Below are 24,150 nucleotides of genomic sequence, written 5' to 3'. Positions count from 1 at the left end.
TAATGGAGGGTATAGGGAGCAGCAGGGTAACCTCCCTGTGTGGTCTGGGCTTCTCTGTAGCTGCATTTGTCTCAGAGGGAAGAAGAAGAGAGGATTGGTGTGGGCCATGAATATATTTGAAATTTTAAAATAAATTATCCTTCAGATAAGAAACCTCCTGTTTTCAGTTTAATCCTAAAAATAATGTATAGAAAAATGCTATGGATGTATGGATGGATAAAACAGATTTCCCTTTACACATTATAAGCCTATTCATTCTATTGAATTAATTCTGTTGAATGTCTTTGAAGTGAAGTAAAGTGAGGCACTTACATGAGCCTGACCATTATGTAGTCTGGCTTACAATATTGGCTGATTTTAAAGTCCAGCAAATCTATAAAAATCACAGATATAATCATAGTGTTAGGAGTGTGCCACTGATAATGCATGATTTTTAAAGGAATGTTATGTAGTATTTCTACCTTAAAATTACAGCTTCTAAATGATTGTAATATTCCACAGAGCTGTAATAGGAAGAATACAGCCTCTGTAGCGGCTACGCCAAGTCCTCTTCTGGTTTACTGCACTAAGCAACTTGTGAATCACTGGGCGGAGGACTCTTGTGAGAAATGGGTAACGCTTAACTGCACATAGCTAACAGGTGGATGGCTGCCTAACTACAAGTACGGACATAGAGAGAGAGAGAGAGAGAGAGAGAGAGAGAGAGAGAGAGAGAGAGAGAGAGAGAGAGAGAGAGAGAGAGAGCTAGTTAGTGATAGTTTTGTTGATGAAAGTGTTATAGTCAGTTTTTGAGAGTTACTGAGCAGTGAGCAAGAATTTGCAGCTGCTAATTTTACCCAGATTAGCTCACCTTTCTGTGTTAGACAAAACCTTTCTGCGCCCGTTGCTATGTGGATTAAATGACTGAAGTTACGTTTTGTGTTGGTGAAACCCAAACTTTCTTGAGAAGAGTGTTATAATCCGGTTTTGAGTGTTACTGATGAATGAGGGCGGGTGCTTCACTAGCGCCTGCTTACTGTCATGCTCCTGCCCTGTCTCAGGCTGTCCTACTCTATTTTTTGTCTGTTTCTCTGCCATGTGCTCTTTTAGCACATGGCTCTGTTTGTTTTGGTCCCTTGTCTCTGCCTTAGCTCTGCCCTCTCATTAGTGTTTCCATCTGTGCCACCTTTGCCACCCTGCCCTCTCGTTATCACTTCCAGGTGTGCTCCTTGTGTATTTATAGTCCCTTGTTTTCAGTGTGCCCTTGTCTAGCCTTGTGTGTAGATGTTGGTTTCCGTTCATGTCTTACTCATGTCTAAACGTTCGCGGCTGTTTTCTGTCTGTGCTTGTCCTAGTTTGTTCCTGTTTAGTTTAATCTAGTTTGTTTTGTGTCCTAGTTTGCTCCTGTTTGTTTTGTTATGGTTTTGTATGGTTTATGGTTTTGTTCACTTCCTCGTCTTCCCCGCCCAGCTGTGACACTTACTTTAGCCGGATTAGCTCAATTTTTAGCATTGGACATTGATACTGTAACAAGTGCTTTACTGTGGGTTGCTGTGGTTATAACAGTTAGTGTACCACCAAATTACACTTTATGGTTGTAATAACACGATCCAGTGTGTATTATGAGTGATATATGGGTTTTATCATGTAATCAACATTATTTTATTTGATTACACACTTTCCCCCGGCATAAAATCAGCCAGAGTCCCAGAGCCGTTTGCTAATTGTAAACATCATTCGATGAGTGAGTGAGTAAAAGACTATTCTTACATTGTATTCCTTTAAAGGCCTCTGGCATTCCCAGGATTCTGGCATAAAGGCTCCCAGTCAGAAAAATATAAACTAATTGTTGATAGAGCCCAAATATTAACAGTAACCTTGAAATTAAACACACAGAGCAGCCCCAGAAAAAATCAGGCTTGCTATTTAAGGTTCCTTACGCTGAAAGCTATGTACTAAGAATCACTTCTTAATAAAGGATATTGAAACAGTACAGACAATATCATATGTTCTTTCTCTTTTTTAAAGCCTTCATAGAGATGTGTGAATATATATTTCTCTTTTTTTGTACATAAGTTCAGGTCTTTAATTACTTTAGCAATTAAAATAGTGTCAACTGTTATTTCATAAGATATCCATTTTAAACAGTCCATAAATCTGTACTCCATATCTCTCACAAAAAGGATACACATCTATCGCTTGTTCCACACCTGATGCAAGTGTGGCACTACCTTGTAAATATGAAAGCTTCACTTTTTCCTCATCTTAATGAGGTTTTTATTGTTTTGGAAACTTTGTCGTTCTCTTACATTTGTTAAACTTACATTTCCTTATACAAACGAATTGTCTTGTATCAAAGCTCTTCTAAAATATTGCTTTTAACAATTTTGGATGAACATGAGACATTTGGAAGACATTTGTGTGGCAGCTGATTGTGTTTGGCTTGTTGCTTGTGGGTATGTTAATGTCTCTGAGAGGAGCATTATGCCTCTGGCAGTTGTAGGACTGGCCTCGTTGTTAGAACACAGGTATAACTAGTTGATTTAAGTACTAGAAATGTGTGATTGTTAAAATGACAGTAGACAGAGAAGTTAAAGTGGAACAAAGTGGGCTTTCTGCAATAGTTTTTGTTCAATATGTTTTTCTCTTTTTTTCTTTGATTTTGAAAATAGAATATTTTGTACTTAATGGCTGTTTTTCAGGGGTAATTACTGTGACCGAAAAGCCTTTTGGCTAGAGAAGTTTGAAAGGAAGTTGCTATAATGTGTAGGGTATTATTTTCATGCAATACTGAGATCATCTAGACCCACAGAATATGTCAGTGAGAACCGTCGGGGAAAAGGCAGCCAGGACCGAGAAAAGACAGCTGAAGAGAGCTGAAACTTGACAGAGATTGATAAGTGCAAAGAGGACTGAATAAAAAAGAGGGAGGACTAAATGGAGGAATACAGAGAGAAAATTGAGTCAGGGAGGAAGCCTCAGCTGAGTTTCATTTCCAGAATGTGGAACATGCTGAAGTCTGCGTTTCAAAAGAAGGTAGTTTGTTTTTTGTTTTTTTGATTGTTATTTATTCAGTCAGGCATGATTATTACATTTGTCTGCATAAGGTTTTTATGCAGTGCTTTCAGTGGGAATGAATGATTATATATTTTTTACATTGTAATTGCTATTTGAAATTGTACATTTTACAATTTACATTTCAAATGGCAAAAGCCGCAATAATAATTCTAGCCTACCTTATCTAGAACAACATCTTAACAACTTTTAAATGGTGGCATTAGGACCAGTCAGAGGCAACCATGTGCTGTTTACATCACAACAACCAAAACTTACTGAATCAGTTCATTCAATAAAAATGGCAGCTGTTCTTGGTTGTAAAAGTAGAGTGGACTTTAATTAATAGAACTTAATTGCAATTAGGAGCAGCACGGTGGCGCAGCAGGTAGTGAGTGTCGCAGACACACAGCTCCATGGACCTGGAGGTTGTGGGTTCAACTCCCGCTCCGGGTGACTCTCTGTGAGGAGTGTGGTGTGTTCTCCCCGTGTCTGTGTGGTGTGTTCTCCCTGTGTCTGCGTGTGTTTCCTCCGGGTGACTGTCTGTGTGGTGTGTTCTCCCTGTGTCTGTCTGTGAGGAGTGTGGTGTGTTCTCCCCGTGTCTGCGTGTGTTTCCTCCGGGTGACTGTCTGTGTGGTGTGTTCTCCCTGTGTCTGTCTGTGAGGAGTGTGGTGTGTTCTCCCCGTGTCTGCGTGGGTTTCTTCCAGGTGACTCTCTGTGTGGTGTGTTCTCCCTGTGTCTGCGTGTGTTTCCTCCGGGTGACTGTCTGTGTGGTGTGTTCTCCCTGTGTCTGCGTGGGTTTCCTCAGAGTGCTCCGATTTTCTCCCACAGTCCAAAAACACACATTGGTAGGTGGATTGGCGACTCAAAAGTGTCCTGTCCGTAGATGTGTGTGTGTGTGTGTGTGTGTCACCCTGTGAAGGACTGGTGCCCCCTCCAGTGTGTATTCCTGTTTTGTTGGCCAGTGATTCCGGGTAGGCTCTGGACCCACTAGTGATTCCGGGTAGGCTCTGGACCCACTATGACCCTGAATTGAATAAGCAGTTGCATACAATGAATGAATGAATAATTGCAATTAAAATTGTATATTGGTCAGAGAAATCACAATGAGATATTTTTCGCCCATCATTGAATGTATTATTGTGTAGGTCTAGTCTGGTCATCATCTTCCTGCAACACATTCCATTAACACCTGATCATCCATCCTTTTATGCTGCATTTAGAAGTTAACAATGGCTGGAAGGAGAGCATTATAAAACATTTGTAAACCACTATTTCTCTTATTCTAGAAAAACTAACAAGGTATTGTCACTGTTGGAGCAAAACTGTGTCTCTATTGTTGTCCATTTGAAAAAACCACCTGACTTTTACACTTTGTTAAAAAGTTCATTATTCTTTATTTCATAATAATACTACTATACTAGCTGTTTAAGTATGTTGTACATATTGTGAAGATTTGTTCAGGCAATGACAATATACGAATACATTTATTTAACCCTAATAATAGACATGGCATGGCAGGAACACAGCGACAGTAGCATATTGCAACAATTATCATCTCCTGAGGCGTTTATCACATTGTGCTGTAATGACTGTTGTGTGTGAGACTGAGCTACTGAGGCATTCCCCTCGTACTTCCCTTATATTCCATTTAAAATATATCTTGTTGACAAGCTGGTGTTCCTGACTTGGGGAGCATGGAGTTACTGCTTTTTCTTTGAAAGTACAAATCTTTTCTGTTTGGTGGTAGGATGTGTGTGTGTCTTTACTGGAAGCCTATGCCTTAATTGTTCACAATTAAACTTTACACTCAGTTAATATGAATATGGACTAGTTTTATTATTAAGACATTTTGAGGATGTTAATACGTCTCAGTCCCATGTGAAGATTCAGACTATTTCAAGGAACTGTTCCAAGAGTAAGTCCGCTTTAAATTTCTGAATAAGCAAAGGCAGACATTTGACTGGGAGAGTAAGGGAAATCTGATGTGAAAGCCCCCCCTAGTGTTCAAGACAGAATGATACCTAGTGTTTATCTTTCAATATGATTAATTCCCTAGATTCACATCAACCAAGCATTCCTAATATAGATGAATTATTTCAGATCAGATGTCCCAGTCCATTTATAAATATATTTGTTTGAATATAAAGTTCTAAAGTGATTCCAGGTCAGCTGTCTTTACTGAGATAAAAATAGGCCCTGGTCTTTATATTCTCCGCAGAATCACAGACAACAGAGTGTGCAGTTCATCCAAGGGCCACATGCTCCACATTGTGGCACTCTGCTGTAATTGCTGCCAGGCTGTGTATCGGCTTTCTGTAACGAGATTAATTATTGAAGGGTGAGGGAACATTGTTATCCCTAAATCCCCAAACTAATGTTTCCTCCAAAGTTTCAGCAATTGTCCGGTCCTTGTGTCGCAACCTGTGTGAATCACTGCTCTTTCAGCCTCATTCAGACAACTGTTTCTTTCCAGTGGGAGAACTTTATTGCTTTTTAGGTGAACAGTAAATTTTGTACTCAAAGACATACAGTTTGTGCTTATTCAGACAAGAACCTAGTTTCTCCACAATCATGGCTTTATAGGAGTAGGAAAAACATGGCTAACATTCACTTATATACCAACAAACCCCTGAATTTGCAAATATTTTAATAATTTTGGTCTACCAGGGGCAGCACCATGGTGCAGCAAGTAGCGTCGCAGTCACACAGCTCCAGGGGCCTGGAGGTTGTGGGTTCGAGTCCCGAACTGGGTGACTGTCTGTGAGGAGTGAGTGTGTTGTGTTCTCCCTGTGTCCGTGTGGGTTTCCACTGGGTGCTCCGGTTTCCTCCCACAGTCCAAAAAAATACATGTTGGTAGGTGAATTGGCGACTCAAAAATGTCCGTAGGTGTGAGTGTGTGTGTTGTCCTGTGAAGGACTGGCGCCCCCTCCAGGGTGTATTCCCGCCTTGTGCCCAATGATTCTGTGTAAGCTCTGGACCCACTGTGACCCTGAACTGGATAAGGGTTACATATAATGAATGAATAAATGAATAGTGTACCAGTTTTTTTACCCAATAATTATTTGTCTCCAGTTCTTTTAGCTGTTAGCTGAACTCCCCCTATCATACACAAGGCCACAAACACTGGGAGGGTGAGGACAAGCACATACATTACTCTGAGACATGCAATGTCAACCCTGCCTTCTTCACACAATGCTGCTAAAGCAGCATAACCAGACAACACATAAAGCACCCACTGCCCAGGTCTATTACATCAGCTGACAGATGCCCATGCTGACTGGCACCATGCCATGTGATGAGAGTAGAACTGGGAGCAGTCCCACCCACCCTGTTATTTAAATGTCCCATTTAGAAAAAGTTAGTGTTCTGGAATGTTCCATTAAAAGTTCATGCATGGAAAATGAAAGTTACCATTTTCAAATGCTCAAATACATAGTGAAACGAGGTTTTTGTTCTCAAAGCTCTGATTTGTATGTACATACTGCATATTAATAAGCATTTTCCACTAAGCTTTTCCTGAATTTAGACACTAAACTGAACCTCCATAACCAAAACTGATCCAAACCACAACCACTGTTACCACATACAAAATTAGACACGCTCTTGCCAAAAAAGAGAGAAAAAGGCCACTAGGGTGGTACCCCTTATATCACTGAGGGAGTAGAAATGTGATTTTTTTCCCTTTACAGGTACTGTATAATGCATAGTTTTACACCTGTTTTCCTGTTGTCCTATAAAATGAGGGTGCCTCTGTCCAGAACATGTTTAAAACACATGTTCATGCATACACATAAACCACTGTGTGCTATGTCTTGATTTGAATTATTTCTACATTAAGGAATGCTGTATATCTGTGCAGGTGTGGTGCGAGTGGATTATGGCGATGTATCTGCTCGGAAGGCTCTTAGAGAAGCTCTGCAGTGTAAACCCTTCTCCTGGTATCTAGAGAACATCTACCCTGACTCGCAGATACCTCGCAGATACTATTCACTTGGAGAGGTATGTTCAGGCTGTTATTTCTGCTCTTTTTATAAAACAGATTCTGGTTCACTGAGGCATAGTCGATCAGTTGTTAATTATTCAGGCCTATTCATGTGTCCCTTGTTAAATTTAATTGCATTCGAGGGTGAAGTTTTCTATTTTTCTTTTCTTTTTTTTTAGTCTTCAATAGCCAGGCTCTTTTAATACATCGTCTCATTTGGCATTTGGAGAGGAGGTTATTTCTGTGGACCGTTTAGTTGGCCGTGATCTCTGTGATTGATTCCAGCTAAATAAATTCATTTTGGAAACGTATGATCTCTGTTGTCCTGAGTGATCCATAGTTATCACAATATTTACACTGTATGTTTAAAGGTTTTCAGAGGCACTAAATATAGTAATTAGTAGTCAGCTATTTTAAGGTGTAACCACAGCAGATCAGGACTTCCAGTTGTTCACAAATGGCTTGCGTCATTTCTATAGAAAAGCACTGCAACTGCAATGTGATATATCAATTTTTGACTTATATCTCTAAAACAACATATCCAAACAGTCCACAACCTAACCTAAATTGCAGCATCTTTTGTAGTACAAAATATATTTCTCTAACACAGATGCCATTTTAGAGATGGGCAAAGTCTCTGCTTTGATCAGAGGTTTCCGTACATAAACATAACCAAGAAAAAGGTTTTAATTTTAGCTAGCTCAGCTTTGTTAAACTAATGAATTTTAAAGGAGAGCTCAGTGTATATTTTACAAGCAGACAGCTGCCAACAGGAGCTGATGGCCTTGAAGAAGTCTCTGTGTGACAAAAAGAGAGAGAGAGAGAGACAGAGGTTTATATTTTATACTGCTGCAGTACAAACTGTATTTCTTGCACTTCTGTTGCAGCTTTTGCATTTTTTCTAAGCTGAGAACACCATCTTCCTTCTGATGGATTTCCCCTGCACCACACCTTAAGCCCCTTTCACTACAGACTCCATTAGGTTTTATTTGACTTAATTAGAAACCCCACTGATGACTGTAGGCATTGAATATAGATTCTACCCAGGTTTTTTTTAAATCATATTTACTCATACAGTGACTGATTTCATGTAGCATTCATAGCAGAGAGAGCTTGAGAAGAGCATAGGCCAATCTATGATGTTCAATTTGTGCTTCCCAGCCAGGGTCCTAATTAATGAGCTGGAATGACTTGTTTCAGTGTTGCTCTAATTATGTTGCAACACACGAGCAGGCTAATCAAGGCCCTGGATTATTAATTACATGGAGAAGAAATGATTGCTCCAGACTTAAGCCACCTGGAGAGTGAGTGACTTCATGACATGCAGTGATAATGTAGTCATGGATGTTCATAGCTCCTGCAGAGACCCTGTGAACTCTACATTATCTTGCTTTGTTTGGTCCTGTAAACTGCCAAAGCATTTACATTCACATTAGTTTATATATTCTCGGCCGAATTGATGGCTAACCCATAATACTGCTGTTTCAAGGATTCATTCAAGAATTCACAGGGTTGCTATGGGTTTGCCTACCTGGAATCATTGGGTGCAATGCAGGAACACAACCTGGAATGGGCACTGGTCCTGTTTTTAAGCATTGTACTTCCGAGTTGGCATTGATAGTTTGTCAACAGCAGTTTATACATGCATATCATTTATTGATCCAGAAAGCTTATGATTTTAATCATGTTACAAGTGTAGGCTAATGTAGGGTGACCAGATCTGAGATGGTGAAAAAGAGGAGGGGGGGTTATGAGCTCTCGCCCCTCGCTGCCGGTGTATGCTTAGCTGAACCTATGTGTGCTTTTAGGTCCTTTATACCTTTATTTGCTAAACAAAACATGGGAATTTCTTTCACCCGATAACTTACATTTACATTTCGGCATAGCTGCTCGAGAGCTTTGAGCTTTGCCTGACGTAAACAAGGACTACTGACGTGCAGACTGACCAATTAAATGTTTACAGAGAAGGTTATCGACCAATAACGGTAGCTCTACAGTCAGACCGTCCAATCCGAAGATTTTAGGCTACTTCACCACGCCCCCTTCTCACTCAAGCGAACCAATCGGAGTAGGGGAGGGCGGGACTAGTTTGTGAATGAAACTAGTTTGTGAATGAAAGGCTTCTCGAAGTTCTGTGTAAGCTCTAGAAAAACAAAATCCCGGACGTTTGTGAAATTCTGCCCGGACATTTTTTTAAGTCTAAAAAAGAGGACATTTCCGGGTAAAAGAGGATGCAGTGTTAGCGGTCTTGTCGGTTGAGCATGAGCCTGCTGTGTGGGGGGCAGCAGTATTACCCTCTATGCTTTGCCTGTTGTTACAAAAGAAAATTTATTGTGTATAAAACTTTACTATGATATACTTTACTATAATATACTTTTTAAAAATATGTTTAAAGCTAATTGACAAGGAAGAACAATTTACCAGTTAACCTATATTACAGACAATATTTTAGTTACATTAAAATGATGTACAAGCTGTAAAAAGGGAGGTATTGTGCAGTATTCCAAGTTAATAATATAGCCATCTAGAATAAAGTCGCTCTAGATAAGAACATTGGTTAAATGTCATGAATGTAAATGTAATGTAGTTTTCGTACCTTCAAGGCCTTTTGAAATGTGTGACCACACACTGGGGATGTTGTAGCATGTCTAATAAAAAGATGAGTTGCTATTTTATGAGACAGCAGGCCAGCTGCAGTGAGAGTGGTAAAAAGGCTACGTGAGCAAAGTGCAGTAGGCTGTTATTGCTGAGGTGGACAAACAGCAGGGGCCAGGCCCAAAGAGTATTAGCTCTGTGAATTTTGCCCAAGGCCAGATTCACACTATGTTAAAATGTTTGTGAACATTAACTTATTCGTTGTTTATTCTGAAGTCAAGGGTCTCATCCTTTTCTTCCCCTTTTATTGCAATAACAGTGATATTTTATTTCCAGTAAGGCCTTACACTGGATACTAGAAAATGTGATTACATTTAGCTAAAGGGAGCGATAGTGGAATAAAAAATGCTAATCCACTTCGTCCTTTAGGTACTGGATGATCCTTCTTCAGTCCAAAGAACATGGTTACATACACTGCTCTTATTCTTTTTATTACTCTCACTGTTACGTTTTTCTATATTGCTTAATATTACTCTAGCTGACACTTGACTTTTGAGCAACAAATTCTACATTCATCGCTTTTCTGTGTAGACTCTACTATGTGTGCACAGTTGAACACTTTATTCATCAGTGGGCCACTTTACTACATATATTTAGTAACTCTCACCTTCAGATTTCTAGTTCCAGTTAAGGATCTATTCCACTTGAGCCAGAAGTTCTGTTGTTTTCTTACTAACCAAGACACACTCTGGTTGTTTTTAGTAGGATCAGTAACTGCTCTTGCGTTTTCTCATTCACAGATAAGAAATGTGGAGACCAATCAGTGTGTAGACAACATGGGGAGGAAAGAAAACGAGAAAGTTGGCTTCTTCAACTGTCATGGAATGGGTGGAAACCAGGTGAAAACACATTTTCCTCATCTGAGGTGCCTCTTTTCTGGGGCTCCCAGGTGGCCCTGTCAAATTGCAAGCTTGAACCCCCCAATATGTTATTGCACTAAAATGTTTGTAACTGCTGTTGATCTTTTGCATTTGAGAGAAAAAATATATGTATTGGAAATTGTAAAACAAATAAAATTTTTGTAATTTTGTGTGTCTTCTGAGCAGGTGTTTTCATACACAGCAGATAAAGAGATCCGTACAGATGACCTGTGTCTAGATGTGTCCCGTCTGAATGGACCTGTGGTCATGCTCAAGTGCCACCACATGAAAGGCAACCAGATGTTTGAATACGATGCAGAGGTACGCATACCAATTTTTCCCCTCAGAATATTTCATCTCATTTTCCATATCGATCGTAAGACTCATGCATAATAAGAAAATGGATGTGCTTAGTTTACAGTAGTTTTTAAAACATCAGTTTAGCGGTTAGTAACCATCAGGTTTTAACCACCAGATGGAGCTATGAACCATTCATTGGACTGCATTCAGTTTGCATTCTGCTGTGGTGTGACTGTCTTCACCCTTAATAGATTAATAGTTGGTTTCAAACATGCTTCCTTCTCTCGCTTAGTATGTTGGCAAGTGGGAATATGATTTTAAGGTAAGAGTAGCCTAGAGTAGCCAAATGTGTTTGCTGAATGTTGTGGTACGTATCGGATGTTGTTAAACTATACTCATCAACATGTCTCTTTAGAAACCTTTATTTTGTGCCTAGATTCATCGGTCACTTTAATCAATTCCACGTTATAGAAACAAATACAGACGTAGACAATCTGTTGTTATGCTCAGTTTGTCACTTATGGTGAGCTAGTTTTAATACAGCAGTTATAATAACAATGTAAACAACCATAAACTGTGCTGGTACAAGGGCAATGGCCTGAGCAAAGATTTATGCCTACAGTTTGTCTAATACAAAGTTTGCATGACAACAAATTGACTACTGTCTCTACTTAAACACTATCAACATGTATATATGTGTTCATTGTTTTTTTAATAAAGCGTTGGGTAAGTATGTAGAGTTTTTGTGTATTATGTGTATTGTGGTCTTTGGTTATGGGCAAAATAGTGTATTTTTTATTCTCCAGGACTCCTGGTGTGTTGGTTTTTATGAACAGCAGATGTATGATTATATTTTACACATAACTCATAGCTCAAAATGTGTGCCCTAAGCTACACTGTATCTGTTTACAGTCTTCTGGCATTTACCAATCTTGTTACACATTGATTTTCTGTTACTGTACCATGACTTATACTTATGTTCCATGAAGACAGCTTGATGTCTTGGTTGTCCTTTTTTAAATTGTTCCTCGCCAGAGGTGACATGGAAACTCCAGGGAAAATAGATCAAAATGCCTGCAGCAGAGTACCTCCCATATCTATAATGTTTCAATATTTGTGAGATAACCCCATTCACTGGGGTGGCCTACTTGGGAAATATATTATTGGATAAATTGGCCATGGAAATGAGAAGAGACATCGCCATGAGAGACTTGAGAGAGAGAGAGAGAGAGAGAGAGAGAGAGAGAGAGAGAGAGAGAGAGAGAGAGAGAGAGAGAGAGAGAGAGAGAGAGAGAGAGAGAGAGAGAGAGAGAGAGAGAGAGAGAGAGAGAGAGAGAGAGAGAGAGAGAGAGAGAGAGAGAGAGAGAGAGAGAGAGAGAGAGAGAGAGATGAGAATAGAAGACTTATAGACACAGCCCTCCCTGTCTACTGAGGTTTGGGCCCTGCTATTGGGACAGGTCCTTGTGTGAAAACAGTTTTTTCTTTTCACCTCCAAATGATTTAGACCTCTTGTGCCAGGGTACTGAAAGACCCTGGAGGCTAGTTTATTTATATACTGGCCTAAAACACCAAAATACAGACCTTTTGATTAGTAATTTATGCAACATAAAATATTAACTGGTTTGGGCTCTCAGAAATGTCACTGGCTGTCAATGCTCTCAATCTGTAAGCTATTTTTAAAAGCTTATAACTCTGTCGCTGACTCTAGAATTTCGTGTCATTAAAGTTTGATTGCTTTTCTTGTGAAACATCCCACATTCAATAAACCAGTTCATTGCTTATGCCAGCAGACAACCAAAGGACTGAAAAAGAAAGTGCAAAAATAACTGCAGATATTTGCATCTTTGACATAAATGTTTAGATACTGGCACCGCTGCCAATACCACTTCTAATTTTAGGAGAGATGGTAGAAGATACTACAGTAATGCTTTAGTTGGACTATCCTCGGCCTTCGGTCTTTTACTCATGTATCATTCCCATCACTCATTATATGTAATGCATCCATCTCATCCCTCTCACTTTAATGGTGTTGTTCAGGTCGTTTATATATGTCCCACTTAAACCTCATATATATATATATATAGTTTTATTTATAGAATATTTAGTTTTTTATTAATTAAATTTATTTTTGAATATTCTTTGATTTGATTGTTCTTGTTGTTATTTTTATGTGCGCATTCACACTGCCCATTTGGCCTGGGAATTCCTGGAACTGAGGTTTTCCTGAGTCAACGGAGCAATCCATCATTCTGGTCATTGTCCTTCATTTTATGAAACAGCTTCTGCACTGACACCTAGTGGCCTGGATGTATGGAGATTCTGTAAAAAGCATTTGTGGGGGTCACAAACTGGTTCGTTCAGTGAATCCATAGCAGTTTGATTCTCCATATTATGTGTTGCACTTCTTAGAAATTCTAAACATTCTGCTGGTAAAAAGTCTGTGTTCCTTAATATATTTGTTATTGAAAAATAACTTGGCCACATCTCCTTTCATCAAGAGGATCCCAGTGCTACATCCAGGCCACATTAATCTGTGTTGGTGTTAAACTTTATCAGTGTGAGTGGTTGTTGTATCTGCTCTGCTGTCATCCGGCAGTGATTTATGTGTTGTAGAGTAGATGGTGTGTATGTTCCACTGTGATGTTTTCATCCATCCTGCTTTGTGTTGCTGTCTCATGGTGGCCATCAGAAACGCACGTTCCTGCACATTATCACACAGTCATGCCTCACCATCAGCCGGCTGGAGGACGGGACTTATGGCCCTACAGTGGAGTACTGTGATGATAGCCCACTTCAAATGTGGGTCCTCAAGAACTACACCAGACTGGAGGTCTTTAGGAAGCTCTTCTACAGTCCCACTGATTATTTCCTGTAGCTTCTGAGCTCAGGTCATAGCAGGTTAGTGCTGGACAGGTCAATGGCCCAGTACTAAATCAGCCCCATGTCCAATTCTCCCCAAAGAGAACTCTATTTAGGTGCCAGCCACAGACCAATTGATAATGTCTTTTAATCTAAGGTCTGGTTGCTTTACAGTTTCATGCAGAGCTGTAAAAGGAATCTACAAATGACTATAAATGAACCTACAAAGTCCTGTGCTCATTTTGAATAATTGTAATTGTAATAATAATAATAATAATTGTAAGTGTAGTAATTGTAATAATACTTTTTGCTGTCAGTGCAACAATGTTTTTTATTGTGTATTATATTTTTTTTTGAGGGGGGGGTAGGGTGGAGGGATTGTCATGTGGAGCTCTGCATTGTAAATGGGCAGAGCCTCACAGAGGATAGCTGATTAGGTAAATAAATAATGAATAGAGAAAATAACAGTCATTTGGCTAATCAAGGTGCTCTAGAGTTCTGTGGAAATGAGTGTATTACCCTAGACTCAATCAGGCTCCTAGTCGAAATGCAGTTCTTCGTGAGAAGAGTTTTATGCTCTTATACCAAAATATAAATAATACCCTATGTGGCCAAAAGTTTCTGGACACCAACCTATCAAAAAATTTCTTCCTAATTTCTGACCTTCATTGCTGCAGTAACAGACCCTTCTCTTCTGGGAAGGCTTTACTCTGGATATTGTACCGTTTATGGGAGGAGCTAATTGCATTAAGCAACAAGAACATTTGTGAGGTCAGGTACTCAGATAAAAAATGTCAGATGATAAGCTTTGAATTACATAAGCCACTCCAGCTCATCTCACATGTATTGAATGATGCTCCCTCACCACAGAGAACACATTGCCACTGCTTCAAAGCCCAGTGCTAGAGGGCTCTTTAGTCTTCAGCCAATTCTTCGTCAGTGCTTTTAGATTAAAAAAAAAAAAACAATAAAAATTATGCAAACTGTGTGCACTGTTGTGTGCTTTGGTTGGGTCATAAATGTGTGCACTTTGCAGTAGCTAAATTCACTCCTTTATAGACATTTCCATAAACACTTGGCCATGTAGTGTAAACTTTTAATGTAACAAAATCCATATGTAGAGTGGAAGTATGCATAAGAAGGGCTTGGGGCTGGTTGTTTACTGAGGCTATATTCTTAGTTAGTTGTGTTATAGTAGATCACCCTGATAGTGGTCTAGGACCAAAGAGGCCAAACTGTGGATGTGTTTGGTAGTTTTAGAGAGTGTTTCTGTGTGCTTTGACTTTATGTCTAAAGTGGTGGGACTTTAAGTTCCGCCAGAGTTTTTCATGTGTGCTTTGGACTGGTTCAAGTTGAACATAATGGATGACCTTTATAGTAGTGAACCAAAACAGAGGCAGCAAAAGACTTTATATTATAACAGACCTTGCAAGGACTGCTCTACAGGTACCAATATCCCCGGACCCTTTCCATCATATCTGTGCCGAATTAAATCTCGTTTGACATTTATTTTCCTTACATAAATATTTCATTTTGATATGAAAATTTGGTAGCTGTTGGTGTACCCCACACATGCCAGCTCTCATTGAGCATGAGCCGAGGAGGCGGCTTTATTCCCAGCTGATTATCTATGCGCAGAGCACTGAAATGGGTTTGTCTTTGTTTACGAGCCCTTTTGAAGTGATCTCTCATTGTGAAAGGCCTCTTTCATGGCTATGGCCTCTCTGAGAGCAAGGCTACATCTGAACATTCACTCTCACCGCCACACATCATCTGTGCTCCCCACAAACACAGATTTATTTTTTATTTTTTATATTTATTGTCAGAACCCTGAATTTTAATGGCCTCTCTGCCTTTTCTATGTTTTAATGCTTTTTGCTGGAAATGCTGTGTTGCATTTCAAACCATTAGTCATCTGCTCTCTTTATTATTCCATTCTTAAGAGTTTGGTCTTGCATTCATTCTCCGCTCTCAGACTCGTAATGTTGGTTTGTCTTTGAACATGTTCTGGGGACAGACTCTGTGTGATATTCCACCTGAAGAGTTGTGACATTCATACCCCCTTAAGGATAAAAAATACAGAGAATATAGAAGGGAGATGTTGAAAATATTACATCAAGTTTCCCTGAGATTTGCAAAGAAATCTGGAATAGAAAATTCTCCCAAAAAAAGAAAAGGAGTCTGAGCATCATTATAAATAACCATTCATTCATTGTCTGTAGCCGTTTATCCAGTTCAGGGTCGCGGAGGGCGTGAGTCCTTCAGAGGGCATCACACACTCACACCTATAGACAATTTTGAGTGGCCAAACCACCAACTGATAAAACTTTTATTAGCATTTAAGTAAATAAGATAAATATTTAAAATGATAATAAGAATCTGCAAGTATACCTGCAAGTGTTTAGTGTCTAGAAGCTAAGAAGCTTTATAAAAACATACCATGACATGATTTATCACAACAAGCTCACACACCACTACATGAGAGAAATATATTCACTGACATGGAGCATTGTCACCCCCTCTGAGTGTGGCTACATATATGTTCCTTTGGCAAACTAGAGATGGTGTGTATTGCGTATCTGGTCATTCCCTGGAGAGCTGTAAACACAGCTATGATTGTGTGCCGATAGTGTGGTGTACAGGAGCACTGTGGCCTAAAGCACACAGTCATTAAAGGAGTTGTGTGTGTGTGTGTGTTTCTAATTCCCTGAGCTCTTCTGCCACCACACAGTGACAAAACCAATATGTGTTCCTCACCCAGGACCTGCCATTACAGACCACTCTCATTTAATTATCCCATCTCCAAACTGTGTGAGGAAATACACACTACACACAATACGCTGACCTTCGCATCCCCTTACTGTGAACAGGCCACTTATTTGCCCCTTTATTTCACAAATATGTAGCATTTTCATTCAATGAGAACTGATTTCACTCTGAATTATTTTGACATTGACTTTAATCCAAATAGTTGTTTTGACTGTGTCTTGTTTGGATGCACCAATGCTTCAGATCATTATCTCCTTGAAATATGGTGCTATACCAATATACTACAGGTTTCTAACAATTTGTAGGGAAGAAACCCACATTAAAATTAATATTTGCCATGCATATATTCAAGAGTGGTGTAGACGAAGTTTCAAAACAAAATTCAGTTATTTTATAGGGTTGGCACTGAACTACAGGTAGTGTTCAAGGTTTCTATGTCTTATGTCTGTGAGGAGTTGTGATCTCTGAGTGTCTGTATAGGTTTCCTCCAGGTGCTCCAGCTTCCACCATGTTTGTAGGTGGATGCTTGATGCAAAATTGCCCACAGTTGTGAGTGTGTGAGTGAATGTCTGAATTTGTGATGCCCTATGATGTACTGCGGCCCCATCCAGAGTGTGTTCCTGCCTTCCTCCCAGTGATTCTGTAGGTTCCAGACCCACCTTAACCCTAAACAGGATGAAATCATCAAAGAAGATGAAGGAATATGTGTGTTATTACAGTTTGAATAATTAAGTGATTACTGTTTCATAAGATTTGCTACTTTTGCCTTGTTTGCAAAGTGCTTTACATTTTGAATTTTGAATCATTCGTTTATGTTTTGGAGTCTATAACATTTAAATCTAAAAACAAAATATTTTAGAAAATAACTTAATTTCTTAGAAAAGTTATTGCTGAGAGATATTTTAAACCATTAGTGCTGGTTTGTGATGCCATTGTGAGGCACTCCGCTGGAAACATATTAGGGTGATGATTTGTTTCAGGTATTTTTTATTTGTTTTGTTTTGTGTTCTCTTGTCTTTGTCTGTGGAATCACTCCCCCTGACCCCAACATCCCATAATATGCCTGAACATCAGATCTGACCTTGCTCCCTACATATAAACATCCAGATTCCTGTAAGTAAGGGCTTCCATTCAGCTCTAAAACTGCACCATTCAGTCCGAACCACTGGCCATTTATGTTCCATTCATTTTCCTCTCAATGTCGGGGCACTTTTGTGAGATTTGTGTTAGGCGACAGCTTCTGCAGCCTATCGTTGCTCTCCACTTGAACAAAGCTGTAAAATGGATTTTCACATGCTCCTTTTGTTCCTTCATTAGCCAGCAGCTGTTTGATAGGACAGTGTTTAATTATGAAGCCCACTGAGCTGTTTGTGATTAGCGCTGAACCTGAAAGCAGAGGCCAGTCACACTCATTAGTTTAGCGTGCTGCTGCTTGAACAGTGCGAATGGAGCCACACCCCGAGTCCAGCACGTCCTCGTCTCCTGGCTGAGCTCAGACACTGACGGATGGCACTCGTTCAAACTCGCTGTTCGAAGGCAACAATTTTGGAAGGGTGCCTTTCTCAGCATGGCTCCTTTTTGTTTTTTTTCCTGTGCTTTGTGTCTCCCATAGTTGATGAATAGTTTGGAACTGCGTGGCAAATAGTCTGTATGGAAATATCTTCTTTAAGCTTAGAATTAGACTGAAAGCCACACTCAGAAAAAAAAAACCATGACATACCCAGTACTGCCTGGCGAATAATCTGTCAGAGACCACCCTGCATTCATTTAATTTCCTGTCCAAACAGGCAGTAAGTACAAGGTATTCATTTTTCATCATCGGCTAGATAAACAGAAAACATATTTAACAGAAAATTACACCAAAGGCACAGCAACAAAACATAGTGTCACATTTGTCAGTATTTTGTGTCTACGCTTAGGTTTTATTACAGCTTCTATTTTCAGGAGGGTTTGGCTATTTCCAAAGAAGCCAGCAGGATATTTTTACACCTCCAATAACTAGTTTTAGAAGTTGGTTGCATTTTTTTGTCTTCTCACAAACCAAGTAATCCAAAATACACCCAGTGATATTGAAGTCTGGGATCAGGGGTGGGCAGTACATTACTCTGAGGACATCTTCTTGGTCAAATTTAAAAATGTATTCTCTTTGTCCATTTCCTTTTCTCAGTACCAATGTTTCACAGCTACACATCCTTTCAGACTCATAGTGTTTAACTAAATTTAGACAGGAAATGCTTTACATTTTCTCAGATCTGCAGCAATCATTGGAGACCTGTAGCAGTTTTGGAAACTTGCCTTTTCAGTTGTTTTCTATCTTCCTAATGCCAGTGGATTATCTAACACCTAATATCCCCCTTAAAAAATGTCAATTTTTGAAAGAAAATTTAATATGTGAAAGGTGGTCCCTTGCTATTGCAAAACGTCCCCCTCTCAAATATCTGTTTTGTTGCACTTAGGTCTACTGATTGTTTAGCACTGGATCGTTTGGTATTGATTAAACTGGTCTGAACAGGCAAATGTTTGTAAGACAAGCTGCTGTATAGTGCAGGCTCTGGAGAAAACCCTTAACAATAGAATTGAACTGAAGCTTCTCAGAAAGTTTCCGTCTTTGCAGTTGGCTTTTGGTCATTGCACATTAATCAAATGATTCTCAAACAAAAACAGCTTTCCAGGAGGAAAAGAATGTATCGGACTCTGAACCAGAGACTACTTTCCCTCTTGATGTTTTTCACAGCAGCCTGTTCTCAAGATGTATTTGATATGTGCTGAAGGCTGAGTGAAAACTGAAGTGCATTGACTCTCATATAGGGGGCCATGAATCTTGAGGAACCTGTAAGACATGTGCTCTCTCTCTCTCTCTCTCTCTCTCTCTCTCTCTGTCAGTCTTACACAGTCAATAACGTTTTATGAGGTTCTGACTTCACTATATATCTACATTTTTACATTTGTAGACTTCTGGAGCATAAAATAACAGCTGGCAATATGGACTCTGATTGTGTTCCCCACGTTTTGCAAACTAAAATCTCATTGCTAGGCTTGTGATAAGAGTGCATTCTCTCTTTAACCCTACTATGAACCTGTTGTTGCTGTTGGTTATTTTTGTTTATGTTGATATTGTTTTGTCCACTCTAGCGCCTGACCCTGCTGCATGTGAACAGTAACCAGTGTTTGGACATGCCCTCTGAGGAAGACAAGATGGTACCCACCCTGAGAGACTGCAACGGCAGCCGATCACAGCAGTGGATCCTGAGGAACATGACTTTAAGTATTTGAACTGGACACACTCTGACCCAAGCTAAGGGCACAGGAATTCACTTGGCCATTGCTGGAGTCCAACATCTTGGATCTTCAGTGTGTGGGTTGCTACAGAATTTCATCTGCTTTGACCTGACCCATTAACAACACATATCCCAGATCTCAGAGTCCAGTACAGAATTAGATGCAGAGTGTTTGGAACTGAGCCTGATTGACTGGTCCTCTCTGGGTCCCTCATCATTCTATTGCCCTCAGCTCTCAGCTCAAATGCTGCTGGAACTCCTGCTTGAGCAACAGGCCACTACCACTGACTGGCCATTGGTACCCTAGCCATACTCCAGTAGCGTCTGTTCTGGCCACTGTGGCTGCACTCAGAGTGGCCTCCATCTGGAAATATTCCGAAGAATGATCATTATTCCAGGGCTCAGATACTGTCTGGGCTCTGGTGATTGTTATCAATTCTCCTTGCTATCAATTCTCTACTACCCACAATCCTCTAATTTCCACAGTGAGTGGTGAACGTATGCATCAATGCTGACAGTTTGCTTGCTATCATTCTGTTCTGTATTATACTGTGCATAACTGCAGGTCAGAAACCTAAACACTGATATTCCTACTGCATATCTTGGATTATTAAATATCTCAAGCAGTATTTGCACCTCCAAGCACCTGAGATCCTAGGTGTTGGCCATAAAACAGAATCTGTACAGCAAAGAGTTTTTATCAAGTCTGGCTGATATTTTATCATACACCTCTGCCACAGGAGAAGGATTTCTGGCTCTGTTGTTTTGCAGAGGGCAACGCGCTGTACATACAAAATGATGAAACACTGCAGTTTTCCAGCAACCCATTTCAACTTGATCCCTTGCTGAGAGACTGCAATATATTGATATGCCTTAAGAAAGCATTGAGAACTACAATAGAATCACAGTTAAATGTGGCCCTTATAACAAATAGTATGTAATATTAAGTGAGGATAACAGAATATCACTTGACTTTATTTATTTCCAGTTTTAGGTGGGAATATTTAATGCCATATTTGGGCCATTCTGGAGATGCAGCATTCGAATTCAAGCAGGATGCTGACATTGAGCCTTTTGCCGAACCAGTCTTGTAATATTTAAGTGGCTTAAAAAAAAACCTGAAACTTGGAGTAATGTGTAATTAGTGTTGATTAAAATTCAACAAAATTTATTTGAATTTAAACTGCTGGATAGAAACAAAAACTGGTGCATATCATAGATTTTAGACTGTGGCTTGAAAGATTGAAAGTTATCTGTAGCCTGTATTTTAAAAGTTTGCATTTTATCAACTGGTTTTGGCTGCTTCCTGTGCATTTTGTTGACTATGTATGTATATATGCTACATGTCACAAAGTGTAGAATATAATACTCCAATAAATCATGCAATTTTGAAACCTGGTCCGATCCGAATCCTATGATGTGACTATTAGTATTCTTAGCTCATTTGAATTTTGGGCCCATTTTTGTAGCTTAGCCACTGTCTTCTTCCTTCATGTTATGAAATAGCTGTCTGTTTGTAAATATTAATTCAGTCTTTTGGAGCATTGTTGTATATATGAAATTAATTATTTTTTTAAGATAACACTTGAAAGCCCTATTGAAATCTATGAATTAGAATTCATTATCAAAGTGCATTGGTGTGTCTTATCGTTTCTAGTCATACTAGATATAGTGTCTCTAAGCAGAAATACCATGGCTGTTCTCAGTCCAAGACCTCTTTACTACTTTGGCACTTCAGATTGAGCATTTCCTGTAGATTTCCAGTTTACCACATTCACATCTGCACTAACTGAAATGTGTTTGGCATACTAAGTATTAATGAAACTCAGTTTGTTTCAATGTGTTGAATATAATCCATTTCAGATAAATTCCATAATAGCTTGTGCTTTGACATCTCTGGGTGACATTCATAATTGCACATAATCCCAAGAGGAAACTGAACATGTTACTCCCACTCATGAACAGTTTTCTTACAAGGTTAAACATTGCAGTGGGCTTTTTATCAAGTGCATGGGACAAATTCAAAGTAGATGGCCTTTTAGCTCAACACCTATGTAAATTTGTATTGCTTTTAAGTGATGATGATGTTTGTCCTTTTTTCTTCTTCTTTTGTAAGTAACATATTGGCAGAATCTGAGGTACCATGCATATTTAATAGATGAAAATCAAACAGAAACTGTGAACTATAATAAAACACTGTTGTTGAAAATTGTTGCTCAGTTTCTTTCTTTCATAATGGAAATGTACTTTCCTTACAGTGTAGTGTATATATTTAACAGGCACAACCATTTATTCTTCCTAACTAGCACATTCATTTCAGGAGGATGGCAGTGCTACTTTGTTATGGCATCATGTAATTAGTGATTAAATACACTGAGATTTCTTGTCTTAAGTTGAGGCAACTCCCATATTGCTGCTGCCCAGTAGAAAACATGTCACTCCAAACAGCAGAAAAACGGCATTCTTAAATTATAAGCCAAATTAATGTAGGAAGTGTACACAGCAAATTCACCAGTGTTCAGTCAACATTATCGGTGTTGAGTAAACGCTGAAAATGTTGGTGTGTTTGAACTAACAGTGTTAATGTAACACTAATTGTTAATTTTAAACTTGTTAATTTGCTGTGTTAAGTGAAACAATGGCGTAACTCTGAAATTGCTGATTTTTGTTTGAAATTCAGTGTGTTTAAGTCCAATGCCCAGCCACTGGGGGGTGCACTGCTCAGTGCACTCCTAGTGCTGGTCTCAAGCCTGGGTGGAATGGGAAGGTTACATCAAGATGGGCATCCAGCATAAAACTTGTGCCAAGGTCACTTTGTGGTTCATTGGTCTGCTGTGGCCACCCTCATGGGAGCAGCCATTTTGAATTATATCTGTTGGTTTGTCTATTGTGAAATGTTCACTCTGAATGGACACTAAATGGTGTAATGAGCAGTTAATGTGTTCAGAATGGAGCTACACGGTTTTCTTTACACAGTGATGATGTCTTGGTCATGGTCCAACACTAAAGTGCTTGTCATTCAGAGCAGCAAATGAGGTGAATTCTACAAAAGTGATCATACCACTTAGTTTTAGAACATCCACTCCAGAGTCTATGGGTCATGCTGGTGGTTGGGATGCTCATTTTCTTTTGACTTTTTTAGGGGGCATACTAGTAATAAGACTATTGTGTTTCAATACCCTCTAGCTCTGTATAAAAGACTCAATCACAGTTTGAGTTAGTCACTCTCAGTAATTACTGAATCCTATGTTCATAATATCAGGAGAAATCCATGGGGTTCCCTTGTCACCCCTCAATCTAAACCCAGTGCTCTTTCTGTTTGATTGGTATTGCAGTATATGAAATGTTTTCATTTGACCAGACTGGACAGCCTTTAATAAAAAATATCAGTAAAATATCACAGGTTTTCCAACTGCTTCAGCACAAAGAAACAAATGAAAATCATTGTTTTTGAAATGTGAAATCAATAACTTATTTGCTCGTAGCTATCCATGCATTCTGTATGAACTTTATCATATTGGTTTCAGACAGAATACTGATCCTGAAGCACATATCTGGGAACTACAGCTGCTGCCCTGAGATGTAGTTAAGCGAGCCTTATGGACCTAGACCTTGCTTTCTGTTCAATCATATTACTCTCATTGGTATTAATCAATACATTCAGTGTAAACACCCTAGATCAGCCCACAGTCCTAAACTGCCCTAAATGCAGTGTATCATTGCTGTTGGTACCATAGTTCCTATATCCAAAATGGTAAGTTTGAATGGCATTTATGTCCTCCATGGAATCTGGAACATTGCAGATCAAAGAATTTTGACACAAGCTAAAGGACAGCTGGACTTCTCACATAATGTCAAATAAAATTCAGAGACCATTTCATAACAGCACAGGTGATGGATTACATAACCTTCTGACTGACTGATTCATTTTCTCTTATTATCCAGCAGCCAATCGCACAGTTCAGGTCAAAGTGTTCTGCCTGAGAATGACCAGGGCCTGGACAGAAATGACTTACCTAGTTATTTAGTGAATGCCTATGTTATTTTTCACTTTAAAGATCAGACCCATCAATGGCTTGTCACCCACCCACGCTGTGAGTTCCTGATTTCCTTTAAGATGGAGTATCTTTTAATAAATAATAATTTTTTTTTAAATAAATTAATACAAATACAAAAACTTATATGTATAAACCAAAAGTGGAAAAATGTAATGCCACAGAAGAGATAAGAGCTCTGTGTTTACTTTCTTGTACACATGAATTACGTTCTCTGCTTTACACAGAGGGCAATTTAATGTGTCTTTAATTTTACTACTAAACCTACTGTATTTACTTCTAAATGTCCTTTTAATTAAACAGAAATGTCATGGACATTGAGTAATGCTTTAGTCACTTTGTCCCTGTTGTATACC

The 24,150-nt window shown here is 39.2% G+C and overlaps 1 protein-coding gene across 2 annotated transcripts in view; it reads left to right on the top strand.

Moving 5' to 3' along the window:
- Nucleotides 1-24,150, top strand: part of galnt13 (UDP-N-acetyl-alpha-D-galactosamine:polypeptide N-acetylgalactosaminyltransferase 13) — a 61,517-nt gene that overhangs the window by 30,151 nt on the left and 7,216 nt on the right. Inside the window, exons 9-13 of one of the 2 annotated variants that reach the window (XM_066641110.1) lie at nucleotides 6,896-7,035; nucleotides 10,414-10,512; nucleotides 10,720-10,854; nucleotides 11,126-11,155; nucleotides 13,523-13,731. In XM_066641110.1, the coding sequence (XP_066497207.1) occupies nucleotides 6,896-7,035; nucleotides 10,414-10,512; nucleotides 10,720-10,854; nucleotides 11,126-11,155; nucleotides 13,523-13,708 (590 nt within the window). In that variant the 3' untranslated portion in view covers nucleotides 13,709-13,731. Of the gene's footprint in view, nucleotides 1-6,895; nucleotides 7,036-10,413; nucleotides 10,513-10,719; nucleotides 10,855-11,125; nucleotides 11,156-13,522; nucleotides 13,732-19,593; nucleotides 21,916-24,150 lie in introns of those variants that run through there. The other variant, XM_066641109.1, reaches the window with a different exon arrangement.

The sequence above is a fragment of the Hoplias malabaricus genome, chromosome 12 (assembly GCF_029633855.1).
Source record: "Hoplias malabaricus isolate fHopMal1 chromosome 12, fHopMal1.hap1, whole genome shotgun sequence".
Taxonomy (NCBI): domain Eukaryota; kingdom Metazoa; phylum Chordata; class Actinopteri; order Characiformes; family Erythrinidae; genus Hoplias; species Hoplias malabaricus.
The sequence above is the reverse complement of the archived record's forward strand: the minus strand, read 5'-3'. Positions and strand labels throughout refer to the sequence as shown.